Source organism: Hyaena hyaena, unplaced genomic scaffold, assembly GCF_003009895.1.
Source record: "Hyaena hyaena isolate Hyena2069 unplaced genomic scaffold, ASM300989v1 scaffold_44, whole genome shotgun sequence".
Lineage (NCBI taxonomy): Eukaryota > Metazoa > Chordata > Mammalia > Carnivora > Hyaenidae > Hyaena > Hyaena hyaena.
This window is the reverse complement of record NW_024080676.1, coordinates 4669177-4690533: the sequence shown is the minus strand read 5'-3', so window position 1 is coordinate 4690533 and position 21357 is coordinate 4669177. Positions and strand designations below refer to the sequence as shown.

Genomic DNA, 21357 nt, shown 5'->3' with positions numbered 1-21357 from the left:
TTCTTTTGTTTGAATTGCCAATAATCAGCTACATGAAAAAGGCGACCTTAAGAGAAGGGCTAGGGGACGGTGACTCTGGAGAGTATGTGGACTGGAGAGACACTTGGGACGGCCTCCTGGGGAAGAGTAGGAACAGAAGCTTCAGCAGGAATAAGGATTTCCTGGGTTGGGGGCTGTGGTTGTGCCTGGCTGCTTAGTTGGTAGAGTGTGCAACTCTCTATCTTGGGGTTGAGAGTTTGAGCCCCACATTGGATGTAGAGATTTCTTAAAGAAATAAAATCTTAAAAAAAAAAAAATTTCCTGGAAAGCTGGTATAAAATACAAATTCTCAGACCTATCCCAGAGATGCTGATTCAGCAGGTTTTGGGCAAAGGTGATTCAGGTGATTCAGGCGATTCAGGCGATTCAGATGCAGGAGGTTCCCAGAGAGAAAAACTGTGTGGTGCTGGGGTTTCCTGGTAAGGAAAGTACCTCCTTTGAAGACTCGTGAGGTTTGCCTTTAGCTTCCGCCCACATTAAGATGGCAGGAGGTGAAATGGGTGAAGGTGGTTTAGGGTACTGACTTCCAGTTATAAAATAAGTAAGTCTTGGGATGTCATGTACAGCCTGGTGACCGCAGTTATTAATACTGTATTCTAGGGGCACCTGGGGGGCTCTGTCGGTTGAGTGTCTGACTCTTGATTTCAGCTCAGGTCATGATCTCATTGAGCCTTACATCAGACTCTGCACTCACAGCACAGAGCCTACTTAGGATTCTCTCTCTCCCCTGCCTCTCTCCCCCAACTGACTCTCTCTCTGAAAATAAATAAATAAACTTTCAAAAAAAAAAGGGGGTGGACAGGAGTTAGGGAAGGCAACAGGGGAGGAGAAGGTGGAGAGCGAGAAGAGCTCCTGGCTAGCTTGGATCTGAATCTGGCCCAGTAGTTCCTGCCCATGCCAGAGAAGGAGTTTGGAGATGGGGAGGGAGCTTCCCCTGGGAAGAGCAGGCAGGCTGTCTGAGGACAGCTTCTGGACCTGTGGCACGGGTCGCTGGCCAAGCTGGGCAGCCGGTTTCCTGGGAGAAGTGGGAGGTAAAGGCAGATGGTTGGGAGCGAGTCGGCGGTGAGGAAGTCTGTGGGAGGAGCGGGCTCCGGAGCCAGTAGTTGGCGGTGTAGGGGCAGATGGACCAGAGCATGGAGGGGTGGGGAGCACTTTGGAAATGAGGAGCCAGACACTTGGGGATGTGGAGACATGTCAGAGAAGGAGAGCAGGAGAGCAGGAGAGAAATAGTGGAGAATTGTGATGGCGTCAGCGGTCACCACGTAGAGCCCCCAGCCCGGGACAGGCTCAGAGCTGTGCTTTGCCCTTCTCTGCCCTTTTCCACTTGCAACCATCCCTGGAGGAAGGTATTATCACCGCTCTGCTGAGGAGTAGGTTGGAGAGGCGTACCATGTGCCTGGGGGCACAGACAGCTGGTGAGAGGGGTGCCCAGGGTCCCTGAGCCCTGAGGCTCTGAGCTATATTTGTGTTTAGTCTTTAAAATCTGACTACCATACCATGTATCTTAATAAAGCCTGTCTTATTTCATTCATTCATTCATTCATTCATTCATTCGTTCATCAGATGTTCATTCAGCACCTATAAAACCCCTGTTAGGGCTTAGCACTGGAGCGTAAAGGAAGACTGGTCATGACAGAGTCCTGCCTGCACATGTTTACAGGGTGGACCCAAGTGCAGGCTGGCTTAGGGAGGGTGTCCAGCCTCAGGATGGGGGTTCAGTGAGCAGAGTCGGGGTGGGGGAGATGCGGGGAGGTGGTGGTGTGGGTGGAGTCAGTGTCTGGAGTTAGCCGGTGGATAGCCTCAGGGGCCTGAGTGGGCAGTGAGTGGAGAAAGCGCTGGCAGGCAGTGGAGGCCTGGTGGCGGGCGGCGGGCCCCTGGTCGCAGGGCTGCGGGTTAGGGGTAGGCCCCAGACCTGGGAAGGGGATTGGGAAGAGGAAGTCCAGGCCTCGATAATGAAGAGACTGGGGTGCAGTTTGCCCCTCAGAACAGAACACTCCATGGGATTGGGGTTAACAGTTGTGGTCTGACCACCTCACACCCATTAGGATGGCTGCTATCAAAAAACAGCACATACCAGGGGCGCCTGGGTGGCTTAGTCGGTTAAGCGTCCGACTTTCGCTTGGGTCATGATCTTGCGGTTCGTGGGTTCGAGCCCCGCGTCGGGCTCTGTGTGGACTGCCAGCTCAGAGCCTGGAGCCTGTTTCAGAGTCTGTGACTCCCTCTCTCTCTGACCCTCCCCTGCTCACGCTGTCTCTCTCTCTCTCTCTCTCTCCTAGAAATAAATAAATAAAACATTTAAAAAAACAAAACAAAACAAAACAAAAAAACAGCACATACCAATTGGTGAGGATGTGGGGACACCGGAACCTTGGTGTGTTATTGCTGGGAATGTAAAATGGTGCAGCCCCTTTGGAAAGCATTCTGATGATCCTTCAAAACATTAAGCAGAATTACCATATGATCCAGCAAGTCCACTGGGTATACGGCTAGAAGACTGAAAACAGGGTCTGAAAGATAGTTGTACACACATGTTCACAGCAGCATTATTCACCATAGCTAAGGGGCGGAGGCAGCCCAAGCGTGTATCTACAGATGAATGGATAAACACAATGTGGTGCACACACAGTGGCATATAAGTCAGCCTTAAAAAAGGAAGGGAATTCTGACCCATGTTGCAACATGCATGAACTCTGAGGACGTCAATGCTAAATGAAATAAGCCAGTCACAAAAAGACAAATACTACTATGATTCCACTCGTATGAGGTGCCTGAAGTAGTGAAGTTCATAGAGACAAAAGCGGGATGGTGGTTGCCAAGGTCAAGGGCGAGGGGGGATGGAGAGTTTTTGTTTAATGGGAACAGAGTTTCAGTTTTCCAAGATGAAAAATCTCTGGAGATCTGTTTTACAACAAGGTGAGTACACTTAATATTACTGAACTGTGCACTTAAAATGGTTAAAGTGGTCAATTTTGTTAGGTGTATTGTATTGCAATTAAAAAAAGAAAAAGAGCTGGGCTCTGGAATCAGACATGCTAGGGCTTACCTCCTCAACCTACTTACCAGCTAGCTGATCCTGAACAAGTTGCTTAAATGCTTTATGCCTCAGTCTCCTCATAATGTGAGTCAGAACTGATAATAAACCTTTGAGCCAGGTGCTCTCGTGAGGCTTACATGAGTTGGCTTGGTTGCAATATATAGATATTGCTAGTATTCAAGCCAAGGAAGCAAGATGGATCCCCAGGAGCCTGGGGCAGAGTAGGACCAGTGGCAACTTGGCCCTGGTGTGGGGCCCCTGACTACTCATCCCTGGGGCTTCCCGACTCCTTGCCTGCTGGAGGGCCCCCGCACTTGGTACCCGGCCTGTGGGCTCTGCTGTGGCAGGAGGTGTTGGGGGAGACTCCTGATCATGACCCACTGATGCCCGAGGATTGGGGGTGAGGCTCAGCTAGCTGATGGGAGTGTGCTGTGCTTTGGCGGAGTTATGCCAGCAGCAGCAGGGCTTGATGGGAGGGATTGCTTATCAGTCTATTTTCACTCTATTCAGTGAGCACCTACTGTGTGGAGGGTGCTGGACGTACAGCAGGGAGCAAACCAGATGTGGCTTCTACTTCTCCTAGCCTGGTGGAAGAGACTGGCCTTTAACGAAGGACCTCATACTGCACACAACTCCAAATTCCAGTGCTAGCTCTGGAGGAGGAGCTGAGTGAACACATAAAGGAGGCTGGTCTACAGCAGATGTTTCAGTTGAAGCCCCAAAGTACGTTAGGTATCTGTTAGATGTGTGTTGGTGAGAAGCTGAGGAGGAAAGGACTGTTCTGGGCAGTTCTGGGCTGAGAGAGCAGCACAGGCAAAGGCCCTGAGGCAGAAGTGCTGGTGCGTTGAAGGAAGTAGAGGAGCAGAACAACTGAGCAAAAATCAGTCTTTTAACCTGTGGGCTCTGGGAGGTTGTTGGTAACACAGCAGGGTCCTCAGTGTGTGAAGCTTTTCTTGGCTGATGTCCATTTGGGGAGGGCATTTTTTTTTTAAGTTTTAAATTTTTTTAATTTTAAAAATTTGGTTATTTATTAAAAAATTTTTAACATTTATTCATTTTTTGAGAGACAGAGAGAGACAGAGTGTGAGTTAGGGAGGGGCAGAGAGAGAGGGAGACACAATCTGAAGCAGGCTCCAGGCTCTGAGCTGACAGCACAGAGCCTGATGCGGGGCTCGAAGTCACGGACCCTGAGATCATGACCTGAGTTGAAGTTGGACACTTACCCAACTGAGCCAACAAGCTGTCCAAAATTTATTTATTTTTAAATTGAAGTATAACTGACACAGCGTTAGATTAGTTTTAGGTTTACAACATAATGATTGGATAGGGAGAGCTTTTCTTTTCTTTTTTTTAGAGAGAGAGAGAGAGAGAATTGAGAATCTCAAGCAGTCTCCATGCTCAGTGCAGAGCCAGACCAGGGCTCAGTCCCACAACCCTGGGATCATGAACTGAGCCAAAATCAAGAGTCAGACGCTCAACTGACTGAGCCACCCAGGCACCCCCGGAGAGCAATTCTTAATTAGTATAGTTTTTTTTTTTCCCCCCTCTGGTGGGGGAAGCAGGGAGACTTTGGAAAACCCAGTCAACCCATTGCTGTTTGAAATGTCCATTTTAATGCAAGTCTATTCATGCGTTCAAAGAATAACTCACTGCAGCATCTATAAGGTGCCATGTACTGTGTTACAAGAGTGAGAAAAAACAGACACAGTTTGTGTCCTCAGGGAGCTCGTGCGGTCAGCTAAGGGCAGAGATATCAGTCAAGGAAGCCCCCAAATCCATCTGTTTTGTGCTGCAGAGGAGGAGGTTGGGGTGTTCTGCAGGCCTGTGTTAGGAAGCTTGACCGGACGGATGGAGAAGTTGGAATCAGGCAAAGAGGAGGGAGTATTCTAGGCAGAAGGGTGGCAGTTCAAAGGCCCTGCCACAGGAGGGAGCGAGTCAGAATGGGGAGTGTGGGGCAGGCCGGGTGGGTCTTGTACTTCTTGGTAGAGATTTTTGTCTCTATTCCAAGAGCAATGGGGATTCATTGAAGGGCTTAAGTGGGGAGTGACACGGTCAGATCTGCATCTTGAAAGGATCCCTCTGGCTGTGGCTAGGCGAACAGATTGGAGGGGAGCCAGGCGGAACGTGGGGCGCCCTGTTAGGTGGCTCTGCGGGGCCCCAGGACTTCGGGCGCAGCGGCATGGGTGTGCAGCTGCGCGGCCTGCAGGCTGGGGTGTCCAGCCTGTCATCTGTGGGCCCTGGCTGGGTAGGGAAGTTCTTCCTTCCCTCAGTTCTCCCTCTGACTCTGCAGGCGCTCAGTGCCGTGGATTTGGCCAGGGTAAGATTTCAAAGGACGGAGCCAAGGGATACATTTCCGCCCCGCCCAGTGGCCTGTCTCAGCTATGGTCAGGGCTGGGTGTTTATTTTTTGGAGATCCAGCAGGAAGGGGTTTGGAGGGTGGCCTGAGCCTCCCCATTGCCGTTGCAGGTTTGGGGCGCCGTGAGACTGTTCTGGTCCCTAGGGAGCCAGCTCTAGGAGTGGTGGAGCTTTAGGGTAAGACAGGCTCGTGAGGCATGGGGGGGACCCCCAGAACACCCCGGGAGGGACCCAGGCTGTTTGTCCCTGCAGCTCTAGGAAATCCCAGGGGTTCTTTCAGTTTGTCACCAAACACCCAGGTGCTGGGGATCAGATTTTTGTTTCCTGAGAGGATTCAAGAAATCCTTGTGTGTTTTTGTTTTTACCTTGGTAACTTTGCTTCAGAGGATTTTCTTCAAAATCGTTTACCCCTGAGGTTTCTCCTTCAGGTGAGGACCACACAGGAGCTGATGGAAATCAGTCTTGCCCCCAGGGTGTATTTCCTCCTGGGGGAGAAGGGCGGATGCGCACTCATCACTTTTGGAAGAGAGAGAACTGTCTTAGGGCATCTCCCCCGGGCTCTAACGTCTTGGGGCCTGCAGGGCCTGGGTGGCTGCAGGCTCCTCCCTGCTCGGTGGGGCCCTGCCAGTCCTGCCCCAGCCTGAGCCGAGCCTGGGGCGCCGCCCTCCTGGGGGAGCCATGGTCCTTGTTACTACACAACAACGATAGTAGTAATAGTAAAATAAGCGCGGCAGGTGATACTGATGCCGAGGGCACTTGTGTGTGCCAGGCACTGCTCTCGGCCTCTTAGAAATATTAAGTCATGTACACCTCACTACACCTCTAGGTGGTGGGTACTATCATTATCCTCATTGTACAAATGGGGAAACTGAGGCACAGGGAATTTAAGCTACATGTCCAGGGTTACACAGCTAGCGATGGTAGAACGGGAATTTGAAGCCGGACAGTTTGGCTCCAAAGGTCATGCTCTTAGCTGCTAAGAACACTCATGGCTCAACTGGCTGGGGGCCCCCTGATACGGCTGCTTAGGCAGAGCACACGGTCTTATTACAGGGCCGCTGCGTTTCCTCTCCAAAGCCTCCAAGTTGTTTCTCATGAGCACTTCGGGTGAGGGGTGGGCTTGACAGCGTCTCTTGGCCAGAGGCGTCATGATGCGTTGCGGGGTGGGGCGGGGCGGTGCGGAAGAGGATGGAATCACATCGGCCTGGGTTTGGTCCCCACCCCTAATTAGCTGTGTGGCACCAGGCAATTGCTTCACCAGTCTGTGCCTCAGTTTCCTTATCAGCAAGGGAGAGAGGACACGCCTTGTGTCACCGTGATGGTGAGGGTGAGGGTGAGTGAGATGAAGGGTGCTAGGAGTTAGGTTCAAAGCCGCACTCAGTGCATGCCCAGCAGGCAGGAGGGGTGGACCTGGGATGTGGCGGCAAGAACCTCAGGGTTCTTCCTGGAAAGCAGGCTGGGAAGCCCCCTGGAGGCGCCCCCCACCTGGCTGCAGAGATCTGAAGGTCACAGCAGCCTCTCCCAGCTTCCTTTCCCAGGGGGCTTGCTGGGGAGGGAGTCTCCATGGCAACACCGAGGGACCACCTGTTGGAGGAGTCAGGCACTGGAGAAAAACGACCTCCTTCCCTCATTCCAGCAGCCTCTGCCGAGGGTTTGAGGGGAAGCGGTTGGCCCACGTTGGAAACTTAATCCCCGCTGCTGCCCTGAGCTACCCCGTGGAGGTCATTCTCTCAGCCTGAAAGGCCTAAGTGGTGATAATGCCTCGTTAAGCAGCAGCCCTCAGACCCGGGTGCCTGATGAGAGCCGCCTCTGCCTCCCAGGCTGCCTGTAGAGGGCTCTCCCCTGAGAGGAGGCACTTAGCTCCCGGGTCAGAGAGCTGGAGCCGGAGGCAGGGGGCCGGGTGGCTTGAGTGTCCATGCCAATCTTGTCCGGAAGCCACCGGCAGGGCCTCCTGAGAGGCTGTATTTGCCTCGTTGTCTGCACTGCTGTTTCCTCCGCCTGCCTGTCCCAGGTCTTTACTCGCCTGGGGGTGGAGCGGGGAACAGGAAGTGAGGAGGAGGGGTGGAGTCGCCTCATGGTGGGCTGAGGAATGGGTCCCCAGGTCTGCGCAGGGGCTGGTGCGAGAACGGTAAAAAGAGAGGCATGTGAGTATGCTATGTCACCCGAAGTCCCCGTGAACTCTTTGCCTGTCCCACTCCCCCCCACCCCCCACCCCCTGCCAAGGTCCCACCTTGTGGGAATTCCGTCCTCAGGGGTTCCTGACTTCCATGTTGGGCCTTAACATTTTTCTTTGCCTCAGCTTTGCTGTCTGTGAAATGAACAATTTGTTGAAGTCGAATTGCCTTATAAACCATGGTTGCAACGAGAAAGAACTAGCCAGTTACTCGTAACATTCATCAGCTTTTTCATGACTTTTGACTGAGTGATATTGTCTAAAGGAATGTATTCCTCCTAAATGCCCATGAGCTTTATACAATGTTGTTTCTAATTGAACAATATCAGTAACTGGGATCAGGGGATACCCCAGTAACTTGATATATCCAGATGCAGGGATAAGTGATGGCCACTCAGAAACCATCAGTGGGAAGTGGACAGGGGGTAACATGCCAGAAAAGGAGTGCAGACCACTTATGTGTCCCTCCTCCCATATCTTCAGAACTTTGTAAAATGCTTTGCAAACAGTAAATCTTCAATAAATATGTGTTGAATTATTTCAACTATATAAAAATTGTATCCAAAGAAAACAAGCATGGGAGAAACTATTTTAGAATGTTAACAGAGGTTAATTCTGGATGAATTTATGTGTGATTAAAAAAAATTTTTTTTAATGTTTATTTATATTTGAGAGAGATAGAGACAAAGAGAGAGCAAGTGCTCGGCAGAGAGAGAGAGTAGACACAGAATCTGAAGCAGGCTCCAGGCTCTGAGCTGTCAGCACAGAGCTTGATGGAGGGCTCAAACCCACAAACTGTGAGATCATAACCTGAGCCAAAGTTGGAAGCTTAACCAACTGAGCCACCCAGGTGCCCCTGTGTGATTTTAATTTTTTTCTTTATTCTTCTGAAAATTGAAAAAATTCAACATGTGCATGTATTACTCTTATTATTATTAAATTTATAATGTTTTATTTGTTTTTGATAGAAAGAGAGAGAAGGACAAAGACAAAGCATAAGTGGGGAAGGGGCAGAGAGAGAGGAGACACAGAATCTGAAGCAGGCTCCAGGCTCTGAGCTGTCAGCACAAAGCCTGATGTGGGGCTTGAATTCACGGACCGTGAGATTGTGATCTGAGCTGAAGTCAGATGCTCAACCGACTGAGCCAACCAGGTGTCCCCTATTATTATTTTTAAAGGTTATTTTTATTTATTTTGAGAGAGAGAGAGAGAGAGAGCAAGCAGGTGAGGGACAGAGGGAGAGGGAGACAGAATCCCAAGCAGGCTCTGCACCATCAGTGCAGAGCCCAACGTGGGGCTCAAACTCATGAATAGTGAGATAATGACCTGAGCCGAAATCAAGAGTCAGGGGCTTAACCAACTGAGCCAGCCAGGAACCCCTGAACTACTCTTATTTTTAAGTGCAATAACTTGAATATTATGTTGGCTTATAAAAATATCGATGTACTTTAAAAATCCAAACAGTGCAGAAAAGTATAAAAAAGAGACTAAAGTCACCACAGGTCCCACATTCGAGCAGTTATAGGTATTAATATGGGCAGATAGGCCCCAGTGAGCTCACTCTCCCCATATACTGGGGTGACACGTGTGTGGTTTTACAGTGTGTGGTTTTACATGAGCAGCTCAGAGAGTACAAGCTGTCTTGTAACCCTTTTACCCATCCTGTATCCTGGGCTCCTTTCCCTGTCAGTACAGACTGATCTGTACCCTTTTAAATGCCTACATAGTACTTGGTTTCACAGATGTGAAGGAAAGTCAACTAAATGCTGCTTTGTGGGGGCGCCTGGGTAGCTTAGTTGGTTAAGTGACCAGCTTCAGCTCAGGTCATGATCTCATGATTCGTGAGTTCTAGCCCTGCTTCGGGCTCTGTGCTGACAGCCTGGAACCTGCTTTGGATTCTGTGTCTCCCCCTCTCTGCCCCTCCCCTGTTCGCATTCTGTCTCTCTCAAAAATAGATAAACATTAAAAAAATTCAAATGTTGCTTTGTTGTGTTCTCTTTTTTTTTTAAACATTTTTGCTCTTGTAATCAGTACTGACATTTCTTTATAATACAAAAATTAGAGCAATTAAAACTTTTTGGCTTGGAGTTTAGGTTGAAGGTTTCAGCAGGATGGACCAAAGGAAACTAGCCACACTTGCCAAGGGAAGCAGTTTTCAGGGCTTGTTGACGAGGTTCTTGACGCTTGAAGCATGACTGTGCACAGAAGGAGCAGGCTGGGGGGCTGGGGTGCACAGGGGAGGCTCCAAGGTGTCAGGGAAGACACTTAGTTCAATAAAAAAGACCCTCTCATCACAAAGAGCCTATCTCACGTGGAGAGGGCCCCCTTGTAGCATCTAGGCCAGGATGTGGCTCCGTCTGGGGCTCTCATCAGTGGCCCTGTTATCTTGGAGAGGCCTCAAGCCCCTCTGAGAGATCCTGTTAGAGGAGAGTAGAGCAGGGGGTGAGCCTTTCCAGCTGCTTCACAGGCTCAGGAGCCGGGCTCAGGGGAAGGGCGGAGAGAGTGATGGGCTGAATGAGTTATCAGCTTGGTGCAGGCCTGGCTTGGTGGGAGAAGCCTGAGTCAGACGGCTGTGTCCAGATCTCTGCTCTGTCATTTACCAGCTGGTGACCTCCGGGAGACACCTGACCTCTTGGAGCCGCAATTGGATCTCCTGGTCTGTAAGATAAACACCGTAACTACTTTCCAGCCCTGGCTGTGCATAGAGCCCTGTTTCTGGAGTGTGTGGAAGCTGAGAACATATGCTGTTCTTAGTGGATGCAACTCTAGAACGTCATCTAGGCCAAACACACTTCCTAACTGCTTAGAGGAGAGGGAACTTGCTGATTTGCAAAGTAGCTTGGATTGGGGCTCACCCGTGCTGGTAGGCGAGGAGGTTGGGCTGCAGACGACTATGGTGTGTGTGTACGTGTGCGTTGGGATGGGGGTAGTCAGCTTGTTGCCAAGCACGTGAGTGACTATGACGTGGTGAGAAAGAGGAGGAGGTGGCGTGGCTGTGGACACAGGCTGCCACAGAGAGACAGATTAGATGTGGAGGTGATTTGAGGCTAGGCCTGACTGAGAATCTGCCATGTATGGCTCAGCGGAAGAACTTTCTGGGGAGTGCGGTAGCTGCCTCCTGGAGGGACCTGCTTTTCTGAGGCTGCACTAGCTCCCTGTGAAGAGAAGTGGCCTGGCAGAGGCCAGTGAGTTTCCCTGGGAGGCTCAGCAGGGACCAGATGGCCTTGAAGGTGGGGTTCATGGCCAAGGTGCCCTAGTCATGGTTGTGGGGGGGGGGAGGGTGCTGAGGAGAAACACATGTAGCCTTGGAAGGGAAGAAAGGGGCCAGAGGCCGGGATGGTGTGGGGAGAGGAGCCACTGGAGTTCAGGCCTGGCCCTGAGATCCAGACAGTGGGCCTCCTGCCCTCCTTCCCTTCTATGCAAGACTGACCTTGTGGCCGGCTCCTGCCTGTGGGCCTCCCTGGCTCCCTGTCTTCCTCGGCTTGTTTTCTCAGGCCCTCTGTGATCTGGACTCCCATCCCCCAACCCCCGTTTCTCACAGCTCCTGACTCCCAGCCTGTCTCTTCCATCAGCCCCCAGACACTCTGGGCTGTTCTCTTTTCCCGGAATGTCCATTCCGTCCCACTCACTCTGCACACCTGCCTTGTCTTTTAGGCCTCAGCTTGGGGCCCATGTCTTTAGTCCTCCTTAAAATGCACGGCCCACCTGCTGTCTCCTGCTCACAATATGGACAGCTTGTAGGAGCCAGAGACACCAGATAATGGCAGTGGTGTCTGCAAGGGGGCCTTTTTCAAGCACAGGGCATGCTCTTTACTTGTTTATGCCCCATGCTAACCTTATGAGATAGTCAGTTATTATCCCCATTTTATAGGTGAGGAAAATGAGGCTCAGCAAGGATTCTACCTGAATAGCCTCCAGTTGGCTAGTCTCTGCGTGAATGTCTTGTCTCTCCAATTAGCCTGGGCAAAAGCCATGACTTTGGCTTCCATAGCTCTCTCAGCAGTGAGCCTGTGCCCTGTGCATTTCCCTGGCTACACATTAGCTGCAAAGATGGGCCTTAGCTTGTTGGACCTCAGAATAGACTTGGGGGTCCCGCGGCTTGGCTGGGTGGCACCACCCAGCCCTGTTGATGAGATGACAGGCTGGAGGCAGTGGAGAGGGAGCATGGAGCTGAGCCCTGGCCTGGGGGCCACCCTGGGTATCTCACCATTTCGTTCTTTCCTTGCCTCCACCAGGGAACTCAACGGCAACAACATCACTCGGATCCATAAAAACGACTTTGTGGGGCTCAAGCAGCTGCGGGTGCTGTGAGTAACCTCCCTCCTGCCCTTACCCTTGGCAATGGCCCTGTGGCTCCCTGGCAGAGCCCTGGTTGTGGGCTGTAGAGGCGTAAGCCAGCACAGCCTATCCCTGTGGAGTCAGTCTTTGGATGCCCTGAGGGGGATGGGGCAGAAGTGCTGGGGAGTCCTGCCGCCGAGCAGCCACCGCCTTGCACACGGCTGAGCACTTGGACGTGGCATAGGCACCAGTGGTCGCTGCCTGGCAGGGTCTGGGCCGGACAGATGGGGTGTCTTGTCTATCGGTCGTATCCTGGAATGCGGGAAGACCGGCTAACCATGAGGAATCTTTAGGTCTCTGGCTTAGCTTGCTGGGGCTGCCATAACAAATCCTCCCAGACGGGGCAGCTTAAACAACAGGGATTTACTTTCTCCCAGTCCTTGAGGCTGGAAGTCCATGATCAAGGTCCCATCAAAGTTTTTTGTAGTGAGGCCTCTCTTCTTGGCCACCTTCTTGTGCCCTACCCTTATGACCTCATTTAACTTTAATTACCTCACTAAAGACTCCATCTCCAAATCACACTGGGGTTTAAGGCTTCAGTGTATGAATTTTGGAGGATGCGTTTTAGTCTATAACATTCTCCATAGTTCTTTTGACTCTGTGCCTCAGAAAGACTTCCCAGCAAGGCTACAGCTCCCCTGACTTGAGAGGGTAGGTGAGTAGGGGCAGTTGAGGATACAGGTGACCTGCTTGGGTGCCTGATAGTGGCAGATATTGGAGGTGGTGGGTGTGGCTCTATTGGTGGTGACCACTAGCCACCAAAGGAGCCATGTGCAGCATTTCCCTTGTTGGGCTGGGCAGGGGTGAGGAGTGAGGACTGAGGAGTGAGATGGGGAAGGGGTGGGTCCCTTCATCTCTTCCTGCTCTACTCCTCTTAGACACATGCATGCATTCTGACACATTCAACATCAGACATTCATAGGGTCTTCATCCCCTGCTCTCAGGGTAGTGCAAGGGTCCTGGGGCCTCAGTTCTTTCAGAACTGCTTTGTAGCCCTGAGGGTCTTTGGTGGGGCTAGGGACCTTTTGGTCTCCACCTTCTCTGGGGTCATAACTGTCAGTTGCTGGACAGGGGTCTTTGCTGCTCCAGAACCAGCTGATCTTTGACTCCTTCCCAGGCTCCAGGAATCTTTGCTGAGTGTGGGAAAACCCTCCCTCCCTCCTGGCATCCCCCACCCACCCAGGCCTCCAGCACGAGCTTCTCAATAGCTCAGGCTTTTGGAAACAGGAGAAAGCCTGTGGTGGCAGCTTCCACCCCTGTCCTACCCTCAAACCTCCTCTGAGGTCCCTGTCGGACCTCAAGCCACCTGCTTGAGAGTGGACAGGAGAAAACCACAGGGAGAGACATATACTCGATTGTCTCCAAAATTACCACACAACAAGCAGACTGCCTGGCAGCCAGACGCTCTGGGCTGTAGGTGCGTTGGTGGTGAGGAGGTGCTGTCTCCCGGAGCCAGGCAGTCGAGTGGGCAGCCAGGCGGCGTGGGAGTGCGGACCGAGGTGCTGTCTGCCAACTGCAGTGTGTTTGCTGCACGTGTGGGCTTTGCCCAGTTGGCACAGGCCCCCGCCCTCTGCCCCCGGCCCATCTTCCTGCTCTGCCCCTTGGACATGTGCCCTCTGGGCTGAAGGAGGGCACGTGTGCCAACAGCCTGGCATTGACCCCTGCTGCCTGGGGCCCAGCTTCCCAAGACGAGGATGTCTTTGGAGCCGTGGCCTGGTGCTCTGGCATCCTGTGGCCATGGTGGCCGCTTCAGAGGGATCGGCATGGGCTCGTGAGCTGGCCGTACATCTTGCTGTCAGGGCTGAGTGGGCCGCCGAGCCCTGCCGGGAATCTGTGAGGCTGGGAGGCAGTTTTGTAAGCTCGGCACAGGACGCGGGTCTGCGTGGATCTTGGGCCCTGCTCCTGTTTCGCTCCCTTATGCCATCTGTTGCTGAAGTCCTTGTCCAACACCCTGCAGCTGTCCCGTCTCTTTGCCTCCCCAGGCAGCTGATGGAGAACCAGATTGGCGTGGTGGAGCGGGGGGCTTTTGACGACATGAAGGAGCTGGAGCGGCTGTAAGTATCCTCGGGCACGGGCGCGGGGCGGCCCTGAGGGCACATGGCAGCCGAGCCTGGCAGCGAGGGCAGTGTGCGGGGAGAGGACCGCATGCCCCGCCTGCCTTCCACCTGCTGATGGGAGCCCAGGGCGGCTGCAGCCCTGGAAGCCATCACAGTGTCGTCGTGAGATGACAGCAGGGACAAAGCTGGAGGGTGTCCGCACCCCAAACCCTAAATGCAACTCTGTTGGTTTTCCGTGAGAAAACATCATGGCAGAAAACCCACGCAGTACTGAGGAAGTGACATCACTTCCTGTCATCCAATACTCACTGATTCGTGTAGGAAGAAATGGTGTGCCAAGGAGACCGTCTGGGAAGGTGCAGTGGCTGGCCACCTGAGGGTTTGTGTCTTGGGTGTTCAAGGCCATGGCATAGAAACTAGAAGGTGGAAGTGTTTCTGATTTATGTGGTTTGCTCCATATGGGGCTTTTGCATTTGAAAACGGGTCTTGATCGATTTTTGCATTTCAGGTTGGCAATAATGAAAAGGGAATGTGGTACGAGTGAGGTGGGGGATGGACTCTCAACTTCACGGTGGTCACTGGTCTCATTTTTTTGCTTTTGTTTGGCTTTCAAGAGGTATGCAGAGTGCTGAAGTTCATGCCCTTTGAACCAGAGACTCCCATTTTATTTTAGGGAAATAATCAGAGACGTGGCTAAATATTTGTATATCAGGGGATATTCTTGGCACATCATTTAAACACACCAGCAGCAAGAAAATGGAAAACCATTCTGGTGGAGACATAAGATATCAGATCACATTTTTCAAGAACAGTTAAGACCATTGGAATGTGCTTACAATATAATAGTAAATGGAAAAGGCAGGAAGTGACATTTATGTAATTTAATCAGCTTGTATGTACATAGAATACAGGAAGAGGAAAATTATTGGGAATATTAACTCTCATTACACTGTGTGGTGGGATAATTTTATTCTTTGTGCTCATCTTTTTTTTATGAATTTTCTTACAATGAGTTTATAATTATAATTATAGCTACTGTTGATTGCCTTACTCTGTGCCAGGCACCAAGATGAGCTCTTTGCCCTACGATATCTCATTTAATCCTTAAAACAACACAGTGGTCAGTGGTATTTTACAGATGAGAAACCGAGGTGCACTGCAGTTAAGGCTCTTGTGTTATTAAGTGATTATTCAGTGATTAAGTGCAGAGGAGGGGATTAGAACCCGGATCATTTTGCCTCCAAAGCCTGAGATCTTAATGACTATGACCTCATACCTCACTCTTCTCTTTTACTTCAAAGAAAGTGAGGTATTAAATAAAGGGAGAAGAATATGGTTGTCTCCTTGCCTTCCTGCCGCCTGGAAGACATTCAAGGCGATCTTTCTTCTGTGTTCCTCATCCAGGCCTAGAACTGAGCGACAAACTGAGCCTGCAGCTAGGACAGATGATTAGTCCTGTGTTTGTTTTCTTGAAAAGGCTCAGAACAAAATAGGTCCTCGTGACCTGGCTGGGAGGGCCCGGTTGGGACCTAACCCTCTGTGGCTCCAGCTGGGGGCTGCCCTGCCCTGCAAGAGGAGAAGAGGTGGGTGGGGGTCTACCCACGGTGGGGGTGACCCAGGTCATGCCACCGCTGCTGCTGCCAGGACAGCAGCAGAGCCCTCCTTTTTGAGTCATGACTTGTCATCGCAGACTTTGTCTCCTCTGTCCTTTCCTAGTTCCTTTCTAACAGGGAGGTGGCGGGGGGGCAGGGAGGGTCACCAGCAACTTCATAGTTCTTGGTGGGTGTGGCTTCTGCATTCCTGGGGGTGCCTGGTGCTCCCTGTGGACGGCTGGCACCCTCTCCTCCGACTTGTTGGAGCCCAGTGGTGATCCGTTAGTCATAAGAGTTGGTTAAAGTGGGCCACACGCAAACACCACACAGGCTCGAAACATTCCATTTTAAGCTAAAATATGTAAGCATGCATATATTGACCCTCTCTTCCCTCCCGCCCCCCCCTTTTTTTTTTGCCAAGGCTTTTCTTCTTAGTATGAGATTAGAATTCCGTACTGTTTTACTCATCTCTACTCCACACAAATTACTTGCTTATGACTTTTGGTTTTGGTTTCTTTAAGGTGCAGTGAGATGTTTAAAAGGGCCTTTAACAACAATCTGGGTGAAGAGTGAAGAGTTTGGAGTTTCTTTCGTGACCCTCCTGCCCCCTGGTCCAGTCTTTTACTTAATTCAACAGCCCTTTAACTGGCAGCTTTGGGTTTATTGACTTTTTCCAAAGCATACAATTTTGTTTTCAACGAGTTGACTCTTTCTTTTCACACTAGTATTTTGTTCACTTGTATGATAGTTAATTATGTTTTATAATTATAAGTACCCCCGGCATAGATAGGTTTGGGAGCAGACATAACTGGTTCTTGTAAGCAGTTACTCCAGGCTCGAGGGCAGAAGCGGAAGTGTGCAGTCCTGTTGGCCATGAGGACCGGAGTGCCATGGGCACAGAGGGCGCTCAGTCACCCTGACCCTGAGCTGGCTGAGTGGGGGTCGGTGCGTAATGTGGGGAAAGGTGCTCTTCAGAACCCGGCTCTACTGCTCGGTGGTCACTTGGGTGAGTCACTCACCTCTGGGCATCCCAGTTTCCTCAACTATCACAGAGACAACTCAACAGTCAAGAAACATCCTGAGCACATAATTAAGAGCCAAGCTGTGTGACAAGTGGTGAAACTTTCCCTTGGGGTTGTTGCAAGGAGGCGGGGGGGGGGGGGGGTGTCGGTGAATCAATGTAAGCCCTTGTGGTCATACTCAAAAGGAAGAATCCCATCTGTGCGTTCTGCTTCCCTCTGTTGGTGAGGTAGTGCTTCCAAAACATTTAGTCTGGTGCCCGGCACATGGCGAGGGCCAATCAGGACCAGTAACCACTACTGTGTTACTATTCTCCGCTACCTACAGGTCCCTCGCCATGCTGGGTCCCCCCTTTCGTGTCTTTTGATTTTCTATTTTAAACTGGCTGTTGAATTTTTTTCCCCCTCTTAAGTGTTTTCAGAAATTGAAACCAGAAAGATGAGAAAGTCCTGGGGGAAAACAAAACAAAACAAAACCAATGATCACCAGACACTGTAAATACAGGATTAATTTACTGGACAAGGTGAAGGAACTTGAGGTGATCTGATGTCTACTCCTGTTGCTTTAAGGATTATATTGGTGGTCCCCCCCTTTTTTTCCCCAAGGCAGTGATGTGTTCCCCCGGGAGCCCTCCCTTTTGAGTAAACCTCCTCCAGCTCGTCTCATTGCACCGTGCTGGAAAATGATGCCTTTCTCACATATCAGACGAAAGGTGACCTCTTAGGAGGTTCCACAGGCCAGTTACTATTGGCCGCAGAGAATTACATTTCTCCCTCCCTCCCAGTGAAAGAAAGCGCTTACAGAGCGGGGTTTCTCATGTCCAGCACTGTTGAAGGAGATGGTTGTGTAAGGCCCAAACTGTGCTATAGTCTGGAGGGCGGAGGCTGCCTTGTACACCTGTGCTCCAGCCTTGGTGTGCACGCAGGTCACCTGGGGATCTTGTTAACACACAGACTCTGACTCAACAGGTCTGGGGTAGAGCCTGGGACATTGCAGCTCTTACCAGCTCCCAGGTGAAGCCCCTGCAGGTCTGTGTGAGTACCAAGCTTCTACATTTGCAGGTATCACAGCCCCGGTGGGCTGGCGCCTGGTGCTCTGGTGTCAGAGAACTAGGTGCTAAAGGTGGCCAGATGCATCTGGTTAGGCGTTGCTGCCTTCTGGGAGGAGTCCGGGTCCTTTCTGCATTATGTCTTCTCGTCCAGGCCACGTTCCAGGACCAGACTTCTCACTTCTGCCCTGTGTTTACAAAACTGGAAAGTTGTCTGTCCACCCCTAGAGCAATCAGAAATGACGGGCATTCTAGTCAGTCATTAAAAATAAAGGAGTCGCTCTGTATTGTCTGGCATGGAAAGACATCCACAAATTGTTGAGTGAGGAAAATGCAGATGGCTGAATACTTTTTCTTCTATTACTTGAAGTTTTTTAAAGAATTAAGCATGTGTTTTCTTTTAAAAATTTTTAAAAATATTTTATATATTTCTGAGAGAGAGAGATATAGCATGAGAAGGGGAGGGTCAGAGAGAGAGGGAGATACAGAATCTGAAACAGTCTCCAGGCTCCGAGCTGGCAGCCCAGAGCCCAACGCGGGGCTTGAACCCATGAACTGAAATCATGACCTGAGCTGAAGTCGGACGCTTAACCGACTGAGCCACCCAGGCGCCCCAAGCATGTGTTTTCATAAATAATTTAAAAAATCAATAAAACTATGATCATTTTGAAAAAAGACCTAAAGCAAACAAACAAAAAAGTTAAGTTGCCATGGAGTCAAATGTGGATGAAAGCAAAAGCAATAAAAAATCAGGACCTCGTGGCTGGTCCTACCCCATTAGGGTATATCTCACATTTGAAGTGTACATGGGTATTTAGCTCAGAAAACAAGATCATATTTGAATCAGTGCCTTCTAAGTTACCAGGAGTCTTGTAAATCCAACTGTGCTGATGATGAGCAACGGAGGAAATCATGGAAGGGGTTGTCTGCCTGCTGTACTTCAGGTTCTTGGTGGGGAGCTTTCACACGTGCTCTGTGCTCCTCCTCCCCCAGTGTCAGATGGCAAACTCCCACTTTATAGATGAAGAAACTGAGGTCCAGAGGGGCGCCTAGGTGGCTTAGTTGGTTAAGCGACTGACTTTCGCTTAGGTCATGATCTCACGGTTCGTGGGTTCGAGCCCCGTGTGGGGCTCTGTGCTGACTGCCAGCTCAGAGCCTGGAGCCTGTTTCAGAGTCTGTGACTCCCTCTCTCTCTGACCCTCCCCTGCTCACGCTGTCTCTCTCTCTCCTAGAAATAAATAAAACATTAAAAAAAAAAAAAAAAAGAAACTGAGGCCCAGAGGTCATTTCCCTGGGGTTCCACAGTGACCCTGTCAGAATTGGAACCCTGTGCCTTCTCACTCTGAATCCAGTGCTTTCTGGAAAGTCTTTGGACTTCTGGAACACCGAGGCACCTTCCAACTCATCCTTTCTTCTCTCTTTCAGACGACTAAACCGGAACCAGCTGCAAAGTTTGCCAGAGCTGCTGTTCCAGAACAACCAGGCTCTGTCGAGGCTGTGAGTGACAGTGTGGCCAAAGCGCTGTCTGTGTCTGGTCTGTCGCCCTGTGGGAGGGCAGTGTGTGGTCAGGGGGGCCCAGAATTTCCCGTGACAGTGACCCCCTGGTCCTCACCTGTCAGGAACTGCGTGGGGCATCAAAAGCCAGGCCCTTTCTGGAGGGAGGTGCTGCAGGGGGGCATCTCTCTCTGGCGAGCTCTTGGCGGAATCCCCTGCCTCTGACAGTGTGGCAGTGAGAATGTTGTGGGAGTGGGCGTTCTCCTCAGCTGCGATGCCGGGCCTTACACGGAGCACTGTCTTTGCACTGTCTCAGCCTTCGGTAACCTGCCCTGGGTTGAATATTTATTCATTCAACTAAGCCCTTCTTGGATCTATTTCTATTTTCAGGTTGGAGTAAGGAGGTCTGGAAGCTTATTAACCGTGGCATAGAGTTGTACTTTTACTTGCTATAAACGTACTTCTTCCAAGTTTAAAGCGTAGTGGCTAATTCTGCTACTCTGTGATGTGCTAGATGTGTCTGTAATTGTTCTAGCATTTGTTTCATTTTGTGGGATCTTGGGTTGGAGAGGACTTTAGAGATTATCTAAGGAATCTCTTCTGCAATTCCTTAGCCTGTGCTCCGTCAGTCTCTGCTTCGCTACCTCTCATCACAGGGAGTTAACCAGCTCCCCACCCCCCAAGTCAGTTGCTTTATTGGACAGATCTGCATATTAGTAACATTTTGTTAACTTTGAGCCCCAAATCTGCTTTCCAACAATTTATGTTTTCCTTCGTTTTGCTTTCTGTAAGTATCTAGAACAACTGTGTACTCTTGTTAGATTTTTAAAAATGTTTACTTATTTTTTTAATGTTTTTTTTTTTTTAAATTTCTGAGAGAGAGAGAGAGAGAGAGAGACAGCGTGAGCAGGGGACAGTCAGAGAAAGAGGGAGACAAAGAATCTGAAACAGGCTCTAGGTTCTGAGCTGGCTGTCAGCACAGAGCCCGACGCGGGGCTCGAACTCACAAACTGTGAGATCATGACCTGAGCTGAAGTCGGACGCTTAATGGACTGAGCCACCCAGGCACCCTGTTTACTTATTTTTTGAGGGAAGGAGGGAGAGTGAGAGAGAGAGAGTGCATGTGAGCAGGGGAGGGGAAGAGAGAGAGAGAGTATCCCAAGCAGGCTCTCCTCTGTCAGTGTAGAGCCCAACTCGGGACTCAAACTCATGAACCAGTGGGATCACAACCTGAGCCGAAACCAAGAGCTGAACCCTCAACCGACTGAGCCACCCAGGTGCCCCTCTTGTTAGATTTAGGAATGGCTGTCAGGATTTTGAATTTTAAGTTGGGAGGTTTTTGAGTTCTATCAGTTGTTGCCGTTGACAACCTGGTTGGGACCCTCTGTATGCCAGCAGAGTGCTGTGTGGGGGAGCGAGGCTGCTGGTCTCCCCTGGAGAACCCTGTAGGCAGCACCGGCATGGAGGAAGAGGCAGCAAGTGACTTAGACAAGACTGAGGGTCAGGGGCTGGGTGGGAGATGGCAGCCCAGGGCTGCCTGGGTGCCGGTGGGGGATGGGGGGGGCGGCGTGTGACTGGGCTTCTGGAGTTTAGATTAAGCACAGCCAATTCTTTCCACATCTGTCATGATTTCTAGAACTCCTGATTAGCCTAGTGGTCTCCAGGCAGCCCCTGGGTCATTGAACCTGCCTTCAAGTTTTTGTCTTAAACTGTCCAAAAGATGTCTATGGTCATTTCCTGTTTCTTCCTCCTTCTGGCCTGGAGGATCTCCATAGTGACCCTCAGTGATGACCCCTTCTGCTGGCCTTCACCACCCCTGGGCTTGAGCTGGATCTTCTCAGTCCCCCATCGCTTGGTGGGTTGGTGCTTTCATTCTGGACCCGTACACCGTGTGCACCTTACTTAGCTGCTGAAGTTACAAGATCCTTCCCAGCAGGTGCACCTGCCCTAACATCGCCTTACTCCATGCTTTAACCTGAGGTCTGTGCCATTACTGGTCATGTGCGGGCGCTGGCTTTGCCCTGCCCTGGCTCCAGCAGCTCCTGTTTTCTCCGCACTGTCCTTTCTGGAAGCTGGTTCTGGTAGGCCTTATCACAGCCCCGCCTCTGTAAAAATTCATCCTGAACATCTTTTCCCGTGGTGTCCTCCTGTGCTTTTATTCCCCCTTTCCCCGAGCCCTGTCTGCCTTTCAGAGGTCTGCCCCCACG

General features: G+C 50.9%; 1 protein-coding gene across 1 annotated transcript in view; it reads left to right on the top strand.

Annotated features, from left to right (window-relative positions):
* The window catches only part of SLIT1 (slit guidance ligand 1), a 173369-nt gene that overhangs the window by 10390 nt on the left and 141622 nt on the right, over positions 1 to 21357 (top strand). Inside the window, exons 3-4 of the mRNA XM_039230187.1 lie at positions 11837 to 11908; positions 13922 to 13993. Coding sequence (XP_039086118.1) covers positions 11837 to 11908; positions 13922 to 13993 — 144 coding nt within the window. The remainder of the gene's footprint in view (positions 1 to 11836; positions 11909 to 13921; positions 13994 to 21357) is intronic.